Raw genomic sequence first — 16584 nt, forward strand, 5'->3', positions numbered from 1 at the left:
GACCCTCCTCTGCCTTGCGGAAGCCGGCCATGCTGGATGTCCCATTTTCCCCTCTGGGGACGTTGCTCTGCCTGTTACGACTAGTTTTCTGAACCACCCCCTTTTTCTCTTTTAACTTTTTATTTTGAAAATTGCAAAAACAGCACCATGTTGCCGTGTACTCTGCCCAGTGTCCCCTGATGTTAACGCCCCGTGGTCATGGTGCAGTGGTCAAAGCCAAGAAGTGTCCCCCAGCACCCTGGTGTGCACACAAGCTGGGCAAGCCCCGCATGTCTGTGTTTTCTCCTTCTAAAGCCGCAACCTTTCCTCATTTTCAGTGTTCTCTCGCGGGCTGAAGAAGTCGTCCCAGGAGCTGTATGGCCTGATCTGCTATGGGGAGCTGCGCAAGAAGATCGGCGGCTGTGAGTACCCTTTGATCAGGGGCGGCCTCCTCCCGGCAGGGCCTGCCTGCTATCCTCTTACAGTTGGAGTTTTAGTACTGGGGGCTTTTCTGTTTTCTCTCCGACTTTCAGTTTGAAAACATTTTAACGCACAGAACGTTTTAATACACAGAAAAATCGAAGGAGAACGTAACAACCCCCACATACCATCATTTAGATTCATGGGTCCTGAACCTTGGCCATGTTTGTGTTACTGTCTCTCCCGTTCCTCTCCCTCCTCCACACACTTGAATTTTTTCTTGCTCAGCTGTGTGACTGTAAGTTGCAGACATCTGAGCCCACTCTACACCCCTCAGCCATTGGCCCCAGTGAACAAGGACATTCTCCTGCATGCCCAGCAAGCACATTTAAGATTTATCAAGTGGGTACCACAGCCTCACCTGGTATCCTGCCCAAACTCAGATCTCCCAGTGCGTCCCACCATGCCAGGCACGGCATGCCTATTGGGAACAGTGCCCGCTCACAGCTGCCGTGTCTCTTGAGTCTTGACCTAGAACAGCCCCCACTTTCTGGCCTTTCCCGACCCTGGTACACTGAAGGGTCTGGGCCCCTCCCTTTGCCTTTCTCTGAGCATCTCCTTGTAACTAGATTCCTTTTATATTTTTATTTTATTATTATTATTTTTTAAAGAAATCATTGACTTTTAAAATTTTATTTATTTATTTATTTATTTATTTATCTTAAATGCATATTACTAAGTGAAGGAAATCAATCTGAAACTGCTACATACTGTATGATTCCAACTGTATGACATTCTAGAAAGTGCAAAACTATGAAGACAGTAAAAAGATCAGTGGTTGTCAGGTGTCAGGAAGGGGGAGAGATAACAGGCAGAGCACAGAGGATTTTTAAAGTAGTGAAAATATTCTGTATGATATTTTTGTTTTTAAAGAATGGCCTTTTAAAATTTATTTTATTTATTTATTTATGGCTGCATTGGGTCTTCGTTTCTGTGCGAGGGCTTTCTCTAGTTGTGGCAAGGGGGGGCCACTCTTCATCGCGGTGCGCGGGCCTCTCTTGTTGTGGAGCAGAGGCTCCAGAGGCACAGTCTCAGTGAGTGTGGCTCACAGGCCTAGTTGCTCCGCGGCATGTGGGATCTTCCCAGACCAGGGCTCGAACCCGTGTCCCCTGCATTGGCAGGCAGATTCTCAACCACTGCGCCACCAGGGAAGCCCCTAGATTCCTTTTAGATGCACAGGTGCTCTGGCCTCCCCATGTGACCACAGACAAGAGGCCTCAGCCTCGCCTCTCCAGCCCCCAGTTGTCCGCCTGTCACATGGGTTGGAAGGGCACACACCCGCAGGGCCACTGTGAAGATTAAATGAGACACTATGAGGTGATTGTAAGCTGTCACCTAACACGTCATAGCCGGGCAGGAGGGCGGGCAGGGCGGGCATTCCCTGGGTGACCCTCCCTTCCTGAAACAGACAAGAAGTCCAGGAGCCTCCGAAGGAAGGGACAGGCGGCCTGGCTCCCCGCCCCATGCTCCTGCAGGCTGACGACTTACTTAAACAAACCCCCGGCTCCTGCTTTGAGTGCTGTTGAGGGGGCTCTGGGCGCCCCCCGCCGGAATCCCTGCTTCCTTGTCCATCCTCCTCTCTGTCCTTGCCCTAAAATACTCCTGGTCCTGGCTGCATGTTGGGGCCCCGTCCTCCTTCTCCCACATCCCAGCATCCCAGCCCGAGCGCTCCCCACAGGAGGCAGGCCTCATCCTCTTGTCAGCTTCCTGTTACCCTTGGGGTGTCACCTGGGTCCCCTGACCCAAGGGGCCTCTGCACTTGGACTTCAGCCCGTCTTCCTGCCTGGCGTCCCCTCCAGCTCATCTGCTCCTGGTCCTGCTGGTGATACCTGGTTGGTCCCTCTTGGTCCAGCAGCACTCGAGTGCACCTGTGCACACATATGCGCACACACACACACACACACACACACACACACACACACACACACGCACGCATGCACGCACATCCCCGTGAGGCCCCACCTGGGCTTGGGGCTCCCAGGGCTGCTTCACAGCACTCCACCTTGGTGGGGCCCTCCCTCTGAGCCCCCACTGCACCCACCCATTGATCCACCTGCTGGGACACTATTGTGTCCTTTGGTGAAGGTTTGTGGGGGAAGGAGCTTGCTGGGATGGGCAGTTGTCCGTGTGCCCTGCACACAGTGGTAGCCCTTTCTGGGCTACTGGGAACACGTGTCTGAGCTCCGGTGGTCAGAGCATGCTCTTTGTTAACATACTTTTTGTAACTGAGGTCTCCAGACATCCGATCCTTAAGACATAGACTGAGTCTCTGCTGTGCTCCTGGTCCTTTGACACACCTCACCTTGTGTCACAGCAGCTGTGTGAGCTGGGCAGCGTTCCCCCTTGAAAAGGGCCTGAGGACCCTCAGTTTCGATGGAAACAAATGACTATTCAAGCCTCCTGGGCTATTGAGTGACAAGTCACACTTTGCCCCAGGCCTGGTGCCATGCGAGTTCAGGACAGGCCGGGGAAGACCTCGGCTGTCTGCAGTCCTCACCTGTTGGTTGAAATGGCTTCTCTTCAAAGGGAGGTTCCTTGCATGGTGCCCCCATTTGGTGACTTGAACCCCGAAGTTGTGGTGGTCCCACCCTCCGGGCCTTCTGTCTGTCACTCCGTCCATCCAGGCTGCCGGATGCAGGACCCATGGGCCCTTCCCTCCCCTTTGGTCTCAGCTCACAGGTCCATGAACATCCCCGACAGGCTGGCTCTTGTGTCACACGCTCACGCATAGCCCCAGTGGTCACTTACACTGACTGTGCTTGTGTGGTCCATGCTGTTGGAGGGCAGGGGTGCGTCTGGCTTGTTTAGGGACGGGGTCTGCGTTTGCCCTCCCTGGTGCCAAGCACTATTTCCTGAAGATCCGTTTCCGTCTGGCACATGTCCCTTCAGCCTGCCGGGCTTCCTTCAGGCTTTCTCACCATGCCTCTGTGCCGGCTGTGAATTCTTTCCGTTGTCATTTATCTGAAAAGTCTTTATTTCATCTTTGTTCTTAAAAGGTATTTTTGCCGGATGTGGGATTTTGATGACAGTTTTTTCTTCATGGCTGAGAGGTCACTGGCCATTTATGTCCTTGTTCCTCTGTAGCGGATGCGTTGTTTTTCTCTGGCTGCTTTTAAGGTTTTGTCCTTGTCTTTGGTTTTCAGCCTGGCTGTGTGTTTGTGGCCCGTTGTGTTTTATTCCCCAAATATTCAGCAAGGTTCAAAGAATCTCACAGTGGCCTGCACATATGCACCACCTCCATCCTCCCTTTACGTGGTTACTACACTTCCTGTCTCGCGTGTCCTGAGGGCAGCAATGAGTGGGGGGTGGGACAGAGGAAAGGGGCGTCCGCTCTAGTAAACACGCAGGGTGTCAGTCCGTAGTTCAGAGCTGACGGAGGCGGGCCCACAGGTAACCCAGGAGCCCGTGGGGCAAGGTGGGCCCGGAGAAAGGAGAGTCTCTGAACGAGGCGGTTGGGGGGTGAGTGGCAGTCCAGCGCGGCAGGGGGGCTGGGGCGGGGGTTTGGAGGTGTGATGAGCTGTGCAGAGGTGGGAATGGTCCCCTCCCCGAGGATGTCCAGGTGGGCAGAGACAGTGCTCTCAGCACAGGTGACGTGTATGGGCCCTGGGGGAGGGCCTGCAGCTAACATGGGGTCTTACTGTGGAAGACCTTGACTACCCTGTTGAGCGGTTTGGAGTCTGTGTTGGAGATTATTATGTGGGGTCTTGCTGGGCTTCGCTCCTGACGACTTGATGCTCACGTGTGTTTGTTTTTCCATCAAAGGCATGGATGACAAGAACGCCACGAAGCTGAACGAGCTCATTCAGGCTGGGTGAGTAGAGCTGTGTGTGAGGCAGGCCAGCTCCTTGTGGGAGTTAGCACTTTCTCTCAAATATAGACCTCGAAATATGTGCAGTTTTCTCCCCTTTTCTTAGTGAGGACCATTAAATCCTAAAGTCTTCAGAGTTAGCCCTGACACCCTCACAGTTAAGCATCTGCCCGTGAGGAGGTGGCCAGCCTGGGGGACTGATTGACCTGCCCCCAGCTTCTCCCTGTCCTGGGGGCCCCGTCCTTGTTCTTCTGCTGGTCTCCACTCAGCCCTCACCTTCTCACTCTCTTGCTCTTTTCCTCAACCTTGTGCATTTCATGGTGTGGGGGTCTCCTTTGCTTCTAGAAGGCCTGCCCTCCTGGCCATCCTGGTGCATGTTTCTGGTCCTCCCGTGCTTCCTCTGCCCACCGTTCCTCCTTGTGCCTCTCGAGGTCAAGCTGAGTCTGACTCTGTTCTGCTCTCACACTCCTGGCCTCCCGATCACACAAAACCACTGGGGACCCCCACGCAGCTCTGACCTGACTGCTGTGACCGTTTCTGCCCCAGAGAGGCTGTACCAGGACTTGCTGCATGGAAAAGCCACGGTGCCCTGTCCTTGCGTTGCCCAGTGGCCCTTTGGCTTGCCCGCTGCCCCCTGCGCTCTGACAGCCTTGCTAGTAGGTCCCTGGGCTCCAGCGAGGTGTCTGACCCTGAGCTGCTCTCCAGCTTCCGGAACCGCCCTCCTGGGGCTGTCTCGGCACTGCCCCCAGGCTTTCCTGTTGCTGCACCCTCTCCTTTGCTACTTTAACTCTTCCCAGGGCCTCTGTTACCTTTTCTGGGTGAAGGATCCCAGATCTGACTTGCCCCCCATTTCTCTGCCTTGACGTACAAGTCCCATTATGACCTGGATGTTTCCTGTGTTCCAGCTGGAAGCCTCCAGCATCTCTTCCTGGGAAGGATGCCCCCGACCTTGTACTCTGAGGGTCTCTCAGTCAGCGCCTCTCACTCCTCTCTGCAAGTAGTTGGAAGCATGGCAGGCGGGCCTGTCCATCTCTCGCAACCCTTTGCCTCTCTCATGGCTGCTCTGGCCAAGTCCCTCAGCACTGCGGCTATACTGGACTCCAAGGCACAGCCCGACCATCCCCCTTTACACGGTCTGGATTTCTCACCTGGTGTGGGGTCCTCATTGGCGGCCATCCCGTCCCTCCCACTCACCCCATCAGAGCCTCTGCGCTCCCACATGGACCTCTCCACTCCTCATCTTAGACGGACCCGCCCGCCATCCCCAGGCCCTTGCTGCTCGATGGCCAGCTGTCCTGTAGGTCGAGCCATCCCTGGGAATAGCTTCCCTGGCCTCTGCTACATCAGCAGGATGTTGTCTTGCACCCTGGTAGTTTTCCTCCCTCAGCCTGGTGTCGGACGGCCAGTGAGCCCCCATCCCTCAGGTTGAGTCTCTGCCAAGTTGACTGTGTGCATTTCTGCTTTGGCTCCAGCCCAGCGTCCAACCTTACAGAGGCTCATGTTGGATCCTCCAGGCTCTGTGTCTATGAACTACCATCAGTTTGGAGCCAGGCCTGAGAGTGACTAGGTTGTATGTATCACTGCCGTGTGAAAGAGCAGTGATTCTCCCCAGCAGCCGGGGAGTGAAGGGGGCCTGGCCAACTGGTACCACTGGGCATATGGAGCCTCCCAGAGGTGTGGGGGGTGGTCAGAGGCAAGTAGGGAGAGAGGCCACTAGCCTTAGCCCTGGGGGTTGTTTATTGCACCTCCCTATTCACCTGCTGCAGCTTTAGCATCTGGCCTTCCTTCCCACCCTCACACTTGCCCTGTGCCCGTCAGGTGGAAGCTGTTTGCTCCAGGATCTGAGATGTTCAAGCAGTGTTGTGCGTACATGCCTTTCCCAGAATGTCATCTCAGTGAGATTGTGCCGTGTGTGGCCTTCCGAGGTTGGCATCTTCCACTCAGCAGTACACCCTGAGATCTTTCCATGTGGCTGCGTGGGTCTCTGGTCCATGCCTCTGTGAAGTAGTGTCCCCAGTATGGCTGTTCTGTGGTCTGTTGATCCAACCCCCAGTGAGGGACACGGGCTGTTTACAGAGAGTAAATGACTCTGCATTGGCCTCCAGCTTTTTGTCTCATCTTGCCTGCGCAAATCCCCAGGGGAGGAGGTGGTGAGCACGTGCAGACTTTATAAGGAGCTGCCAGCCTGCTTTCTAGGCGAGGTTCCAGGTGCTCCCCACACTCCCCACACTTGGTGTGTTCAGTCTGTTCTTTTGAGCCACCCCAGTGGTGAAGGTGTGTCTCATTGTGGTTTTGACTTCGTTTCCCTGAGGACTAGTGATGTTGAACACCTTTGTTATGCTCACTGGCCATCTGTGTATCTTCTTTGGTGAGGTGCATCTTCAAATCTTGTGCCCATTGCGTTTAGAGTGTCCTTTATATATTCCAGACACAAGCCTTTTGTCAGGTAGGCGATTTGCTAGTCTTTCCTCCCAGTCTGTGGCCCGCCTTCTCACTCTCTTTAGCAGTGTCCTTCACAGGATAGACGTTTTCAGCTGTGATGAAGTCCAGTTTGTCATCTTTTTCATTTATGGATTGTGCTTTTAGTGTCACATCTAAGAAGTCATTGCTTAACTCAAGGTCGCAAAGTTTTTTCCTATGTTTTCTTCTAAAAGTTTTATGGTCTGACGTATAAATCCACGATCCACTCTGAATTAACTTTTGTACACGATGTGATGTTTATGCCAAGGTTCAGTTTGTGGCCTGTGGGTGTCCAGTTGTTTTGGCCCCCTCTGCTGGAGGGTCCATCCTTCCTCCATTTGCTGCTTTTTCACCTTCATCTAAGGTCTGTTGACTGTGCTATGTGGGTCTATTTCCAGACTTGAAATTCTGTTCCGTTGATTTACTGTGTGTTGTTTCGCCAACACATCATCAGGTTTTAAGAACAAAGCAAAAGACCTGTAAAAGTGAGACAGAGATGGGGGAAATTAGTAAGGTGCCTGTGGAAAAGTACTCCTTGACTTAAGACCAAAAAGCATTGAGTATTTAACTAACTTCCTGTTCCTGCCTCTCATGCAGACCTTTTCCAGTTAACTGTCAGTCTCTCTTTGTTATAGAATGGTAGAATTGGATTAAGGAGTAAATGAATTGAGAAAAGCTCTAAAGTTGAATCTTATTACATTGGTCACAGACCCAGCAGCATAGAACTTAGCACATGTTATTAGATTTATCGAGTAACTTTGCAGAGAAGATGAACCTCATATCAGAAAGGAAAGCCTGACTCCCATGCACATAGAGGAATTACTCTGTTGCCTGTTTTGTGACACTAGTGGAGGATTCAAATAGGACCCTCCACATTGTTCCAGCTGACAGAGGGCAGGACCTGATTCTCCTGAAGGTGCACCTCCGCAGCCTGGGCTGGGGCCAGGCTTCACCTGTGCTGGCTCCAGCCTCAGGCTGCTCATAGAACTTTCATTTGTGAGAAAGGGAAGGGGCTCGTAACCTCAGAATGGTTCTCTAGTCATAAAGCAGGGGCTGTTCAATTTCACTAAAAAAAAAAAAAAAAAAGGAAGTCACAAAACAGTTTAACGGAAAATGTGGTTATCACAAACACAAGTGCCACATGACACGGCTCCCCCTGCTCTTTAAATCTTGCCTGCTACTGTTGTGTTTTGTTTGGGATGGATGGCAGAAACGTCCACTTGTTCCCAGCACCCTTTGTTGGAGGCGATTAAGAACTGACTCGATGTTCTTGGTTCCTGCTCCTGCACCCCCACTCCAGCCTCATCAGCACATCCCTCGGAGTGCTCTGCTGCCTGTATTTCCCCTGGGTTGAGGTGGTTAAGACTCAAGCACTCAGTCTCAGTGGAGGCCTTGGTCCCTGCAGACTCCCATCCTCTCTGAATCTCCCCTCCTAACACAATGGCAGGGGAGCTGGCTTCCTGGAGTTTTCTTGTCCAGATAACTGGAGAGAAATAAGTAAAATGAAAAAGCAGGGGAACTACTCCCAATTAAAAGAACAAGAGGATAGAGAAGGGGCATCCAACAGCGATGGAGGTTCTGATAAGACTGAGGACCAGAGAGGGAATGTGATCTCCTCAAAGTCATGTACTGATTGGTAGAGCTGGACAAGAACCTACGTCTGTAACTGAAGAGACCAGGGATCTTTCTGTTATAATCTTGGGAAACAGACGCTAAGATCTTTGCAAATTATCTTGTGGGAAAAATGCCTAAAGTCAGAAGAAGCTGGAAAGCTCCCCTAGATGACTGGGAGTTGATGGAGCCAGCATTGGATGAATTAGATCAAAAGATGAGAGAAGCTGAAACAGAACCTCATGAGGGAAAGAGGAAAGTGGAATCTCTGTGGCCCATCTTCAGGATCCACTACCAGAAAACCCACTATATTTTTGATCTCTTCTACAAGCGGAAAGCCATAAACAGAACTATATGAATATTGTATTAAAGAAGGCTATGCAGATAAAACCTAATCGCAGAACGGAAAAAGCAGGTGTATGAGAAATCATGCTGCCTGAGGTGCATTCAGACATGGAACACTGATTTGGGGACAAACTGCGTTTGCCAGGACCCCCAAATAAGCTGTCAGTGGACCGGATCATCAAGTGCATGCTCTGTGGCTACCGGGGCTGCTCTGGCAGAGGCCCTTGGGCCCCCTGACCCCACTCCGCCCTGGACTTTGGACTGCGCAGGCTTCTGCATGTCAAGCCACCCCTTTCCTGGGAACAGCTGTTCCTGTAGAGTGGTGCCCATGTATGAAGGTTTCATGTTCATCAGCTGTGATTTGTAGAAATAAGACTTTTAAATCTTTAAAAAAATAAAGTAAGAGAAATCCTCTCAGAGAACAAATGATGAAGCAGACCTCTCTAGTCTACCAAACCCCGAGCTCAAAAAGGAGGTAATAAAAATGTTGAAGGAATTAAGAAAGACTGTTGTTAGAAATGTAGATCACTGTCATAAGGATCTAGAAAGTATAAAGAGGAACCAGTCAAAATCAGACAACTCAATTACCAAGATGAAAACTGAGCTAAAGACAGTAAATAGCAAACTAAATAATGTAGAAGAATGAATAAGTGATCTGGAAGATAGAATAACAGAAATCACCCAATCAGAACAGCAGACAGACAAATGAAAAAAAAATGAAAGCAACATATGAGATCTATGGATTAATATAAAGTGTGCCAATCTGTTCATAAAAGGAATTCCAGAAGGAGAAGAAAGAGAAAAGGGGATCAAAAATGTATTTGAAGAAGTTATAGCTGAAAACTTCCCAAACCTAAAGAAGGAAATGTATCAAGGGACAGGAAGCACAGAGGGTCCAAAACAATATGAACCCAAACAGACCTACTCTGAGACATATCATAGTTAAAATGACAAAAGTTAAAGAGAGTATTGTAAAGACAGCAAGAGAAAAACAGTCAGTTACAAGGGAACCCACATAAGGCTATCAGCTGATTTCTCTGCAGAAACTTTTGCAGGCCAGAAGGGAGTGGCACGATAAATTCAAAGTCCTGAAAGGGAAAAACCTGCAACCTTGGATACTCTACCCAGCAAGAGTATCATTTAGAACTGCAGGAGAGATAAAGAATTTCTCAGACAAGCAAAAACTAAAGGAATACAGCAATACTAAACTTATCTTAAAAAGAATATTGAAAGGTCTTTTCTAAATAAAAGAGAAGCAAGAATCTGTAGGAAAGGGAAACATCACAGTAGGAAAGGGAAATACATAAAAGGATTGAAGGTCACTTTAAATAAGCTAGTACATAGATTATTATTATTTTTTGTAAAGCTGCTCAGTTCACTAACTCCACAGCAAGTTTATCCTATTACATATATATATATATTTAAAATTTATTTATTTATTTATGTATTTATCTCTGCCTGTGTTGGGTCTTTGTTGCTGCCTGCAGGCTTTCTTTAGTTGTGGTGAGTGGGGGCCACTCTTTGTTGTGGTGCACAGGCTTCTCATTGTGGTGGCTTCTCTTGTTGCGGAGCACGGGCTCTGGGTGCACGGACTTCAGTAGTTGCGGCACACGGGCTCTAGAGAGCAGGCTCAGTAGTTGTGGCGCACAGGCTTAGTTGCTCCGTGGCACATGAGATCTTCCAGGATTAGGGTTGATCCCGTTTCCCCTGCATTGTCAGGCGGATTCTTAACCACTGTGCCACCAGGGAAGTCCCACCAGCACATAGATTTAAAAAACAATAAAAAAAAATTCTATGAAAACGATTATAACTACAATGAACAGCAAAAGGATAAACATTGAAGATGTAAAATAAGACCTCACAATCACAAAATATGGGGGAGAAAAGTAAGAAAATGTGGATCTTTTAGAATGTGTTTGAGCTTCTGTGACTACCAGTTTAAAGCAAGTAGATACAGTTATGGGTTAACATACTTGAAAACAAGGGTAACCACAAATCGAAAACATGCAGTATATTCACAAAAACCAAACAGAAAGGAACTCAAGAATGATACAAAAGAAAACCATCAAGCCACAAAAGGAAAAACGAAAAGAAGAAAAGAACAAAGAAATACAAAGTCAACTGGAAAGCAATGTTTAAAATGGCAATAAATACATTCTTGTCAGTAATTACTTTAAATGTCAATGGACTTAAATGTTCTGATCAAAAGACACAGAGTGGCAGATTGGATAATAAAACAAGAACCTACAACAGACTGCCCACTTTAGAGAGAGAGACACGTTATAGATTGTAAGTGAGGGAATGGAAAAAGATATTTCATGCAAATGGAAATGACAAGAAAGCAGGGATAGCAATACTCATATCAGACAAAATAGACTTTAAAACAAAGGCCATAGGGAATTCCCTGGCTGTCCATTGGTTAGGACTCGGTGCTTTCACTGCTGTGACCCAGGTTCAATCCCTAGTTGACGAACTAAGATCCCACAAGCCACATGGTGCAGCCAAAAAAAAGACCATAAAGAGAGAGAAAGAAGGACACTATATAGCAATAAAAGGATCAGTACGAGAAGGAGATCTCACAGTCATTAACATATATGCACCTAATATAGGAGCACCTGTATACATAAAACAAATACAGACACAAAGGGAGAAATTGATGGGAGTACAGTAATAGTAGGAGACTTTAACACCCCACTGACATCAATGGACAGATCTTCCAGACGGAAAATCAGTGAGGCAACAGAGATCCTAAATGACACAATAGAACAGTTAGACTTGATTGATAGCTACAGGACATTACATTAAAAAAAAACCAGAATATACATTCTTTTTAAGTGTGTATGGAACATTCTCTAGGATAGACCACATAGTAGGACACAAAACAAGCCTCAACAAATTTAAGAGAATAGAAATTATTTCAAGCATCTTTTCTGACCACAACAGCATGAAATTAGAAATCAACCACAGAAAGAGAAATGAGAAAAAAAAGATTACATGGAGACTAAAGAACATGCTATTAAATAACCAGTGGGTCAATGATGAAATCAAAGAGGAAAAACCAAAAAAAATAGAAAAAACCCTCAAGACAATGAAAACACAGCCATACAAAATCTATAGCAAAAGCAGTCCTGAGAAGTTCGTAGTGATACAGGCTTTCCTCAAAAAACAAGAAAAATCCCAAGTAAACCTAACCTACCAGCTAAAAGAATTAGAAAAAGAAGAACAAACAAAACACGAAGTCAGCAGAAGGAAGGAATAGTAAAGATCAGAGAGGAAGTAAATAGAGATTTAAAAATAGAAAAAAAATAAAACCAAGAGCTGTTTTTTTTTTTAAAGGACAAACAAGATTGACAGACCTCTGGCAGGCTCACCAAGAAGAAAAGAGAGGGGAGCCAAATAAACAAAATAAGAAATGAAAGAGGAGAAATAACAACTGATACCTCAGAAATATAAAAAATCATTAAAATTATGAACAGTACCTTCCAACAAAATGGACAACCTAGAAGAAATGGACAAGTTTCTAGGTATACATAGCCCACCAAAACTGAATCAAGAAGAAACAGATAATTTGAACAGACCAATCACTGGAAGTGAAATAGAATCCATAATTTAAGAAAGCTCCCTGAAAACAAAAGTGCAGGACCAGATGGCTTCACTGGGGGATTCTACCAAACATACAAAGAACTTAGACCTGTTCTTCTCAAATGCTTCTAGAAGATTGAAGAGGAGGGAACACTTCATCACCCTGATAGCAAAACCAGACAAAGACACTACCAAAAAAGAAAATTACAGGCCAGTATCTTTGATAAATTTAGATGCAAAAACTCTCAGCAAAATATGAGCAAACTGAATCCAGCAACACATAAAAAAGATCATACACCACCATCAAGTTGGATTCATCCCAGGGTCACAGGATGGTTCAACATATGCGAATCAGTCAGTGCGATTCACCACATCAACAAAAGAAAAGACAAAAACCACGTGATCATCGCACTAGATGCAGAAAAAGCATTTGAGTCTCACCAAAGTGGGTATAGAGGGAACGTATCTCAACATAATAAAAACCATTTATGACAAACCCACAGCCAGCATAATACCAAACGGCGAAAAGCTGAATGCCTTTCTGCTAAATTCTGGAACGAGACAAGGATGCTCACTCTCACCATTTCTACTTAACATAGTATTGTAAGTCCTAGCCACAGCAATCGGACAAGAAAAAGAAATAAAAGATATCCAGGTTAGAAGAGGTAAAATTGTCATTATGTACAGATGACGTGATTCTCTGTGTAGAAAACCCTAAAGGCTCAGCACAAAAACTATTAGAACTGATAAATGAATTCAGTATTTTCTGACCACAACAGCATGAAATTAGAAATCAACCACAGAAAGAGAAATGAGAAAAAAAAGATTACATGGAGACTAAAGAACATGCTATTAAATAACCAGTGGGTCAATGATGAAATCAAAGAGGAAAAACCAAAAAAAATAGAAAAAACCCTCAAGACAATGAAAACACAGCCATACAAAATCTATAGCAAAAGCAGTCCTGAGAAGTTCGTAGTGATACAGGCTTTCCTCAAAAAACAAGAAAAATCCCAAGTAAACCTAACCTACCAGCTAAAAGAATTAGAAAAAGAAGAACAAACAAAACACGAAGTCAGCAGAAGGAAGGAATAGTAAAGATCAGAGAGGAAGTAAATAGAGATTTAAAAATAGAAAAAAAATAAAACCAAGAGCTGTTTTTTTTTTTAAAGGACAAACAAGATTGACAGACCTCTGGCAGGCTCACCAAGAAGAAAAGAGAGGGGAGCCAAATAAACAAAATAAGAAATGAAAGAGGAGAAATAACAACTGATACCTCAGAAATATAAAAAATCATTAAAATTATGAACAGTACCTTCCAACAAAATGGACAACCTAGAAGAAATGGACAAGTTTCTAGGTATACATAGCCCACCAAAACTGAATCAAGAAGAAACAGATAATTTGAACAGACCAATCACTGGAAGTGAAATAGAATCCATAATTTAAGAAAGCTCCCTGAAAACAAAAGTGCAGGACCAGATGGCTTCACTGGGGGATTCTACCAAACATACAAAGAACTTAGACCTGTTCTTCTCAAATGCTTCTAGAAGATTGAAGAGGAGGGAACACTTCATCACCCTGATAGCAAAACCAGACAAAGACACTACCAAAAAAGAAAATTACAGGCCAGTATCTTTGATAAATTTAGATGCAAAAACTCTCAGCAAAATATGAGCAAACTGAATCCAGCAACACATAAAAAAGATCATACACCACCATCAAGTTGGATTCATCCCAGGGTCACAGGATGGTTCAACATATGCGAATCAGTCAGTGCGATTCACCACATCAACAAAAGAAAAGACAAAAACCACGTGATCATCGCACTAGATGCAGAAAAAGCATTTGAGTCTCACCAAAGTGGGTATAGAGGGAACGTATCTCAACATAATAAAAACCATTTATGACAAACCCACAGCCAGCATAATACCAAACGGCGAAAAGCTGAATGCCTTTCTGCTAAATTCTGGAACGAGACAAGGATGCTCACTCTCACCATTTCTACTTAACATAGTATTGTAAGTCCTAGCCACAGCAATCGGACAAGAAAAAGAAATAAAAGATATCCAGGTTAGAAGAGGTAAAATTGTCATTATGTACAGATGACGTGATTCTCTGTGTAGAAAACCCTAAAGGCTCAGCACAAAAACTATTAGAACTGATAAATGAATTCAGTAAGGTAGCAGGATACAAGATTAATATACAGAAATCTGTTGCATTTCTTTACCCTAACAATGAAATATCAGAAAGAGAAAGTAAAAAAAAAATCCTGTTTAAAATCACACCCCTCCCACCAAAAAAAAAAAAAAACAAAAAAACTTAGGAATAAACCTGACCAAGGAGGTGAAAAACTTATATGTTGAAAACTATAAAACACTGATAAAGCAAATAAAAAATGATTCAAGAAAATGGAAAGTTATCCCATGCTCTTGGATTGGAAGAATTAATATAGTTAAAATGGCCATACTGTGCAAACCAATCTATAGATTTATTGTGATCCCTATCAAATTACCCACAACATTTTTCACAGAGCTAGAGCAAATAATCCTAAAATTTACATGGAACCACAAAAGACCCAGAATTGCCAAAGCAATCCTGAGGAAAAAGAACAAAGCTGGAGGCATAACTCTTCCAGACTTCAGACAATAGTACAGAGCTACAGTCAAAACAGTGTAGTATTGGCACAAAAGCAGACATATAGATCAATGCAATAGAATGGAGAGCCTATAAGTAAACCCACACACCTATGGTCAATTAATCTTCGACAAAGGAGGCAAGAATATGCAATAGAGAAAAGACAGTCTCTATAGCAAGTGGTGTTGGGAAAGCTGGACAGCTGCATGTAAATCAATGAAGTTAGAATACTCCCTCCTACCATACACAAAAACAAATTCAAAATGGCTTAAAAACAAATATAAGACACGACACCATAAAACTCCTAGAACATAGACAAAACATTCTCTGACATATGTGGAATCTAAAAAATAGTACAAATGAACTTATTTATAATACAGAAACAGACTCACAGATGTAGAAAACAAACTTATGGTTACCAGAGGCAGGGGGGTGGGGTGGAGGGATAAATTAGAGTTTGGGGTTAACAGATCCAGGTTACCATGTATAAAGTAGAGAAGGGTTTACTGTATAGCAGAGGAAACTATATTCAGTATCGTAAAATATTGAAATATACTATAAGAATCAAAAAAGGATATATATGTGTATAACAGAATCACTTTGCTGTACATCTGAAACTAACACAATATTGTAATACGATTTTTAAAAAACAGGTAAAAAACAGAGCAGGGTCATAAAAACAATATAGACGGACCTTGAACCTTTCGTAAAACATAAACTTAGGTTTGTTCACCAACCATTTGGTGGCTGGCCAATACCTTCTCTTGGTGGCTTGCTCCTCGGAGTTCTGTGTTGTTTTTATTTGCAAGCTCTAGCCAAGATGCATCATTTGTGATTTCCTGTTTTCAAGTGGAACAAGAATGTAGGCTCTCAAAGCAGTGGGATTGCAGGGTCCTTCCCTGTCATTTTTCATAGTTGTCTTGCTCACACTTAATTTGTCTGCCATCTTTTAAGAACAATCTACCTTTTCTGAGTATTCCCAAAGCACTCCAGTTGTGTTTCTTAGAGGGAGCTATTTTTTATGGTTTTTACATTCCTTTCATTAGTTAATAGTAGTATTTCTTTAATTTATGTAATTCTAATGTTATATAAGTTTCTGTCACAGCAGTATTCAGGTAGAGTGTCACCCATAGCTGTGACAGATTTAGGGCAGGCCCTCCTGATTCTGGGCCTGCCTGCAGATCAGTGGGGGGAGCACAGGCATGTTGTACTCATGCCTGCTGGCCTCCAGTGTCGCATCCTCTCTGGGCCCCCCGAGTGTGGTTTGCAGAGGGACTGACTAGGGAATGTCACTGACCTGCAGAGGTGGTCACCTAGGGGCGGGTTGAGAGGTCATGTAGAGGTGGGTGAGCCCTTCTGCTCTGGGGACCTGGAGGAGGGGAAGGGGCATTCCTTCTGACGTCTGATTGGAGCTCCAGTGAGAGGGCTCTCGGGGTCGCCAGGCAGGAGGGCAGGGTATGTCCTGAACAGCAGGTGCCCTCTTTGCAGCGTGACGCGTGCTCGGGAAGGTCCAGAGTCAGCTCTGTCGTTTGTCATGCACATCTGCCTACGATTCCAGGAGCTTCTTGGGGACGTGTGGGGCCCCCTCGTGGGGCCAAGCATGAGCCCTGGAGGCCAGGGTGGTTGCTTAGCCGGGGACCTTAGTTACTGCACGGGGTGGGAGTGACTGTTCATTTAGAGGC

At 45.7% G+C, this 16584-nt stretch overlaps 1 protein-coding gene and 1 pseudogene across 10 annotated transcripts in view; both read left to right on the forward strand.

Moving 5' to 3' along the window:
• Positions 1-16584, forward strand: part of CRAMP1 (cramped chromatin regulator homolog 1) — a 62424-nt gene that overhangs the window by 25286 nt on the left and 20554 nt on the right. For all 10 annotated transcript variants that reach the window (XR_008619112.1, XM_055089926.1, XM_028498481.2 and 7 more), the window contains 2 exons: positions 318-401; positions 4222-4270. Coding sequence is in view for 9 of the 10 variants with exons in the window: in XM_055089926.1 (XP_054945901.1) it covers positions 318-401; positions 4222-4270 (133 nt within the window). In the remaining variant the exon portion in view is untranslated. The remainder of the gene's footprint in view (positions 1-317; positions 402-4221; positions 4271-16584) is intronic.
• LOC102993622 (protein BUD31 homolog) lies at positions 5905-13016 on the forward strand (annotated as a pseudogene).

The sequence above is a fragment of the Physeter macrocephalus genome, chromosome 14, assembly GCF_002837175.3.
Source record: "Physeter macrocephalus isolate SW-GA chromosome 14, ASM283717v5, whole genome shotgun sequence".
NCBI classification, from domain to species: Eukaryota; Metazoa; Chordata; class Mammalia; order Artiodactyla; family Physeteridae; genus Physeter; species Physeter macrocephalus.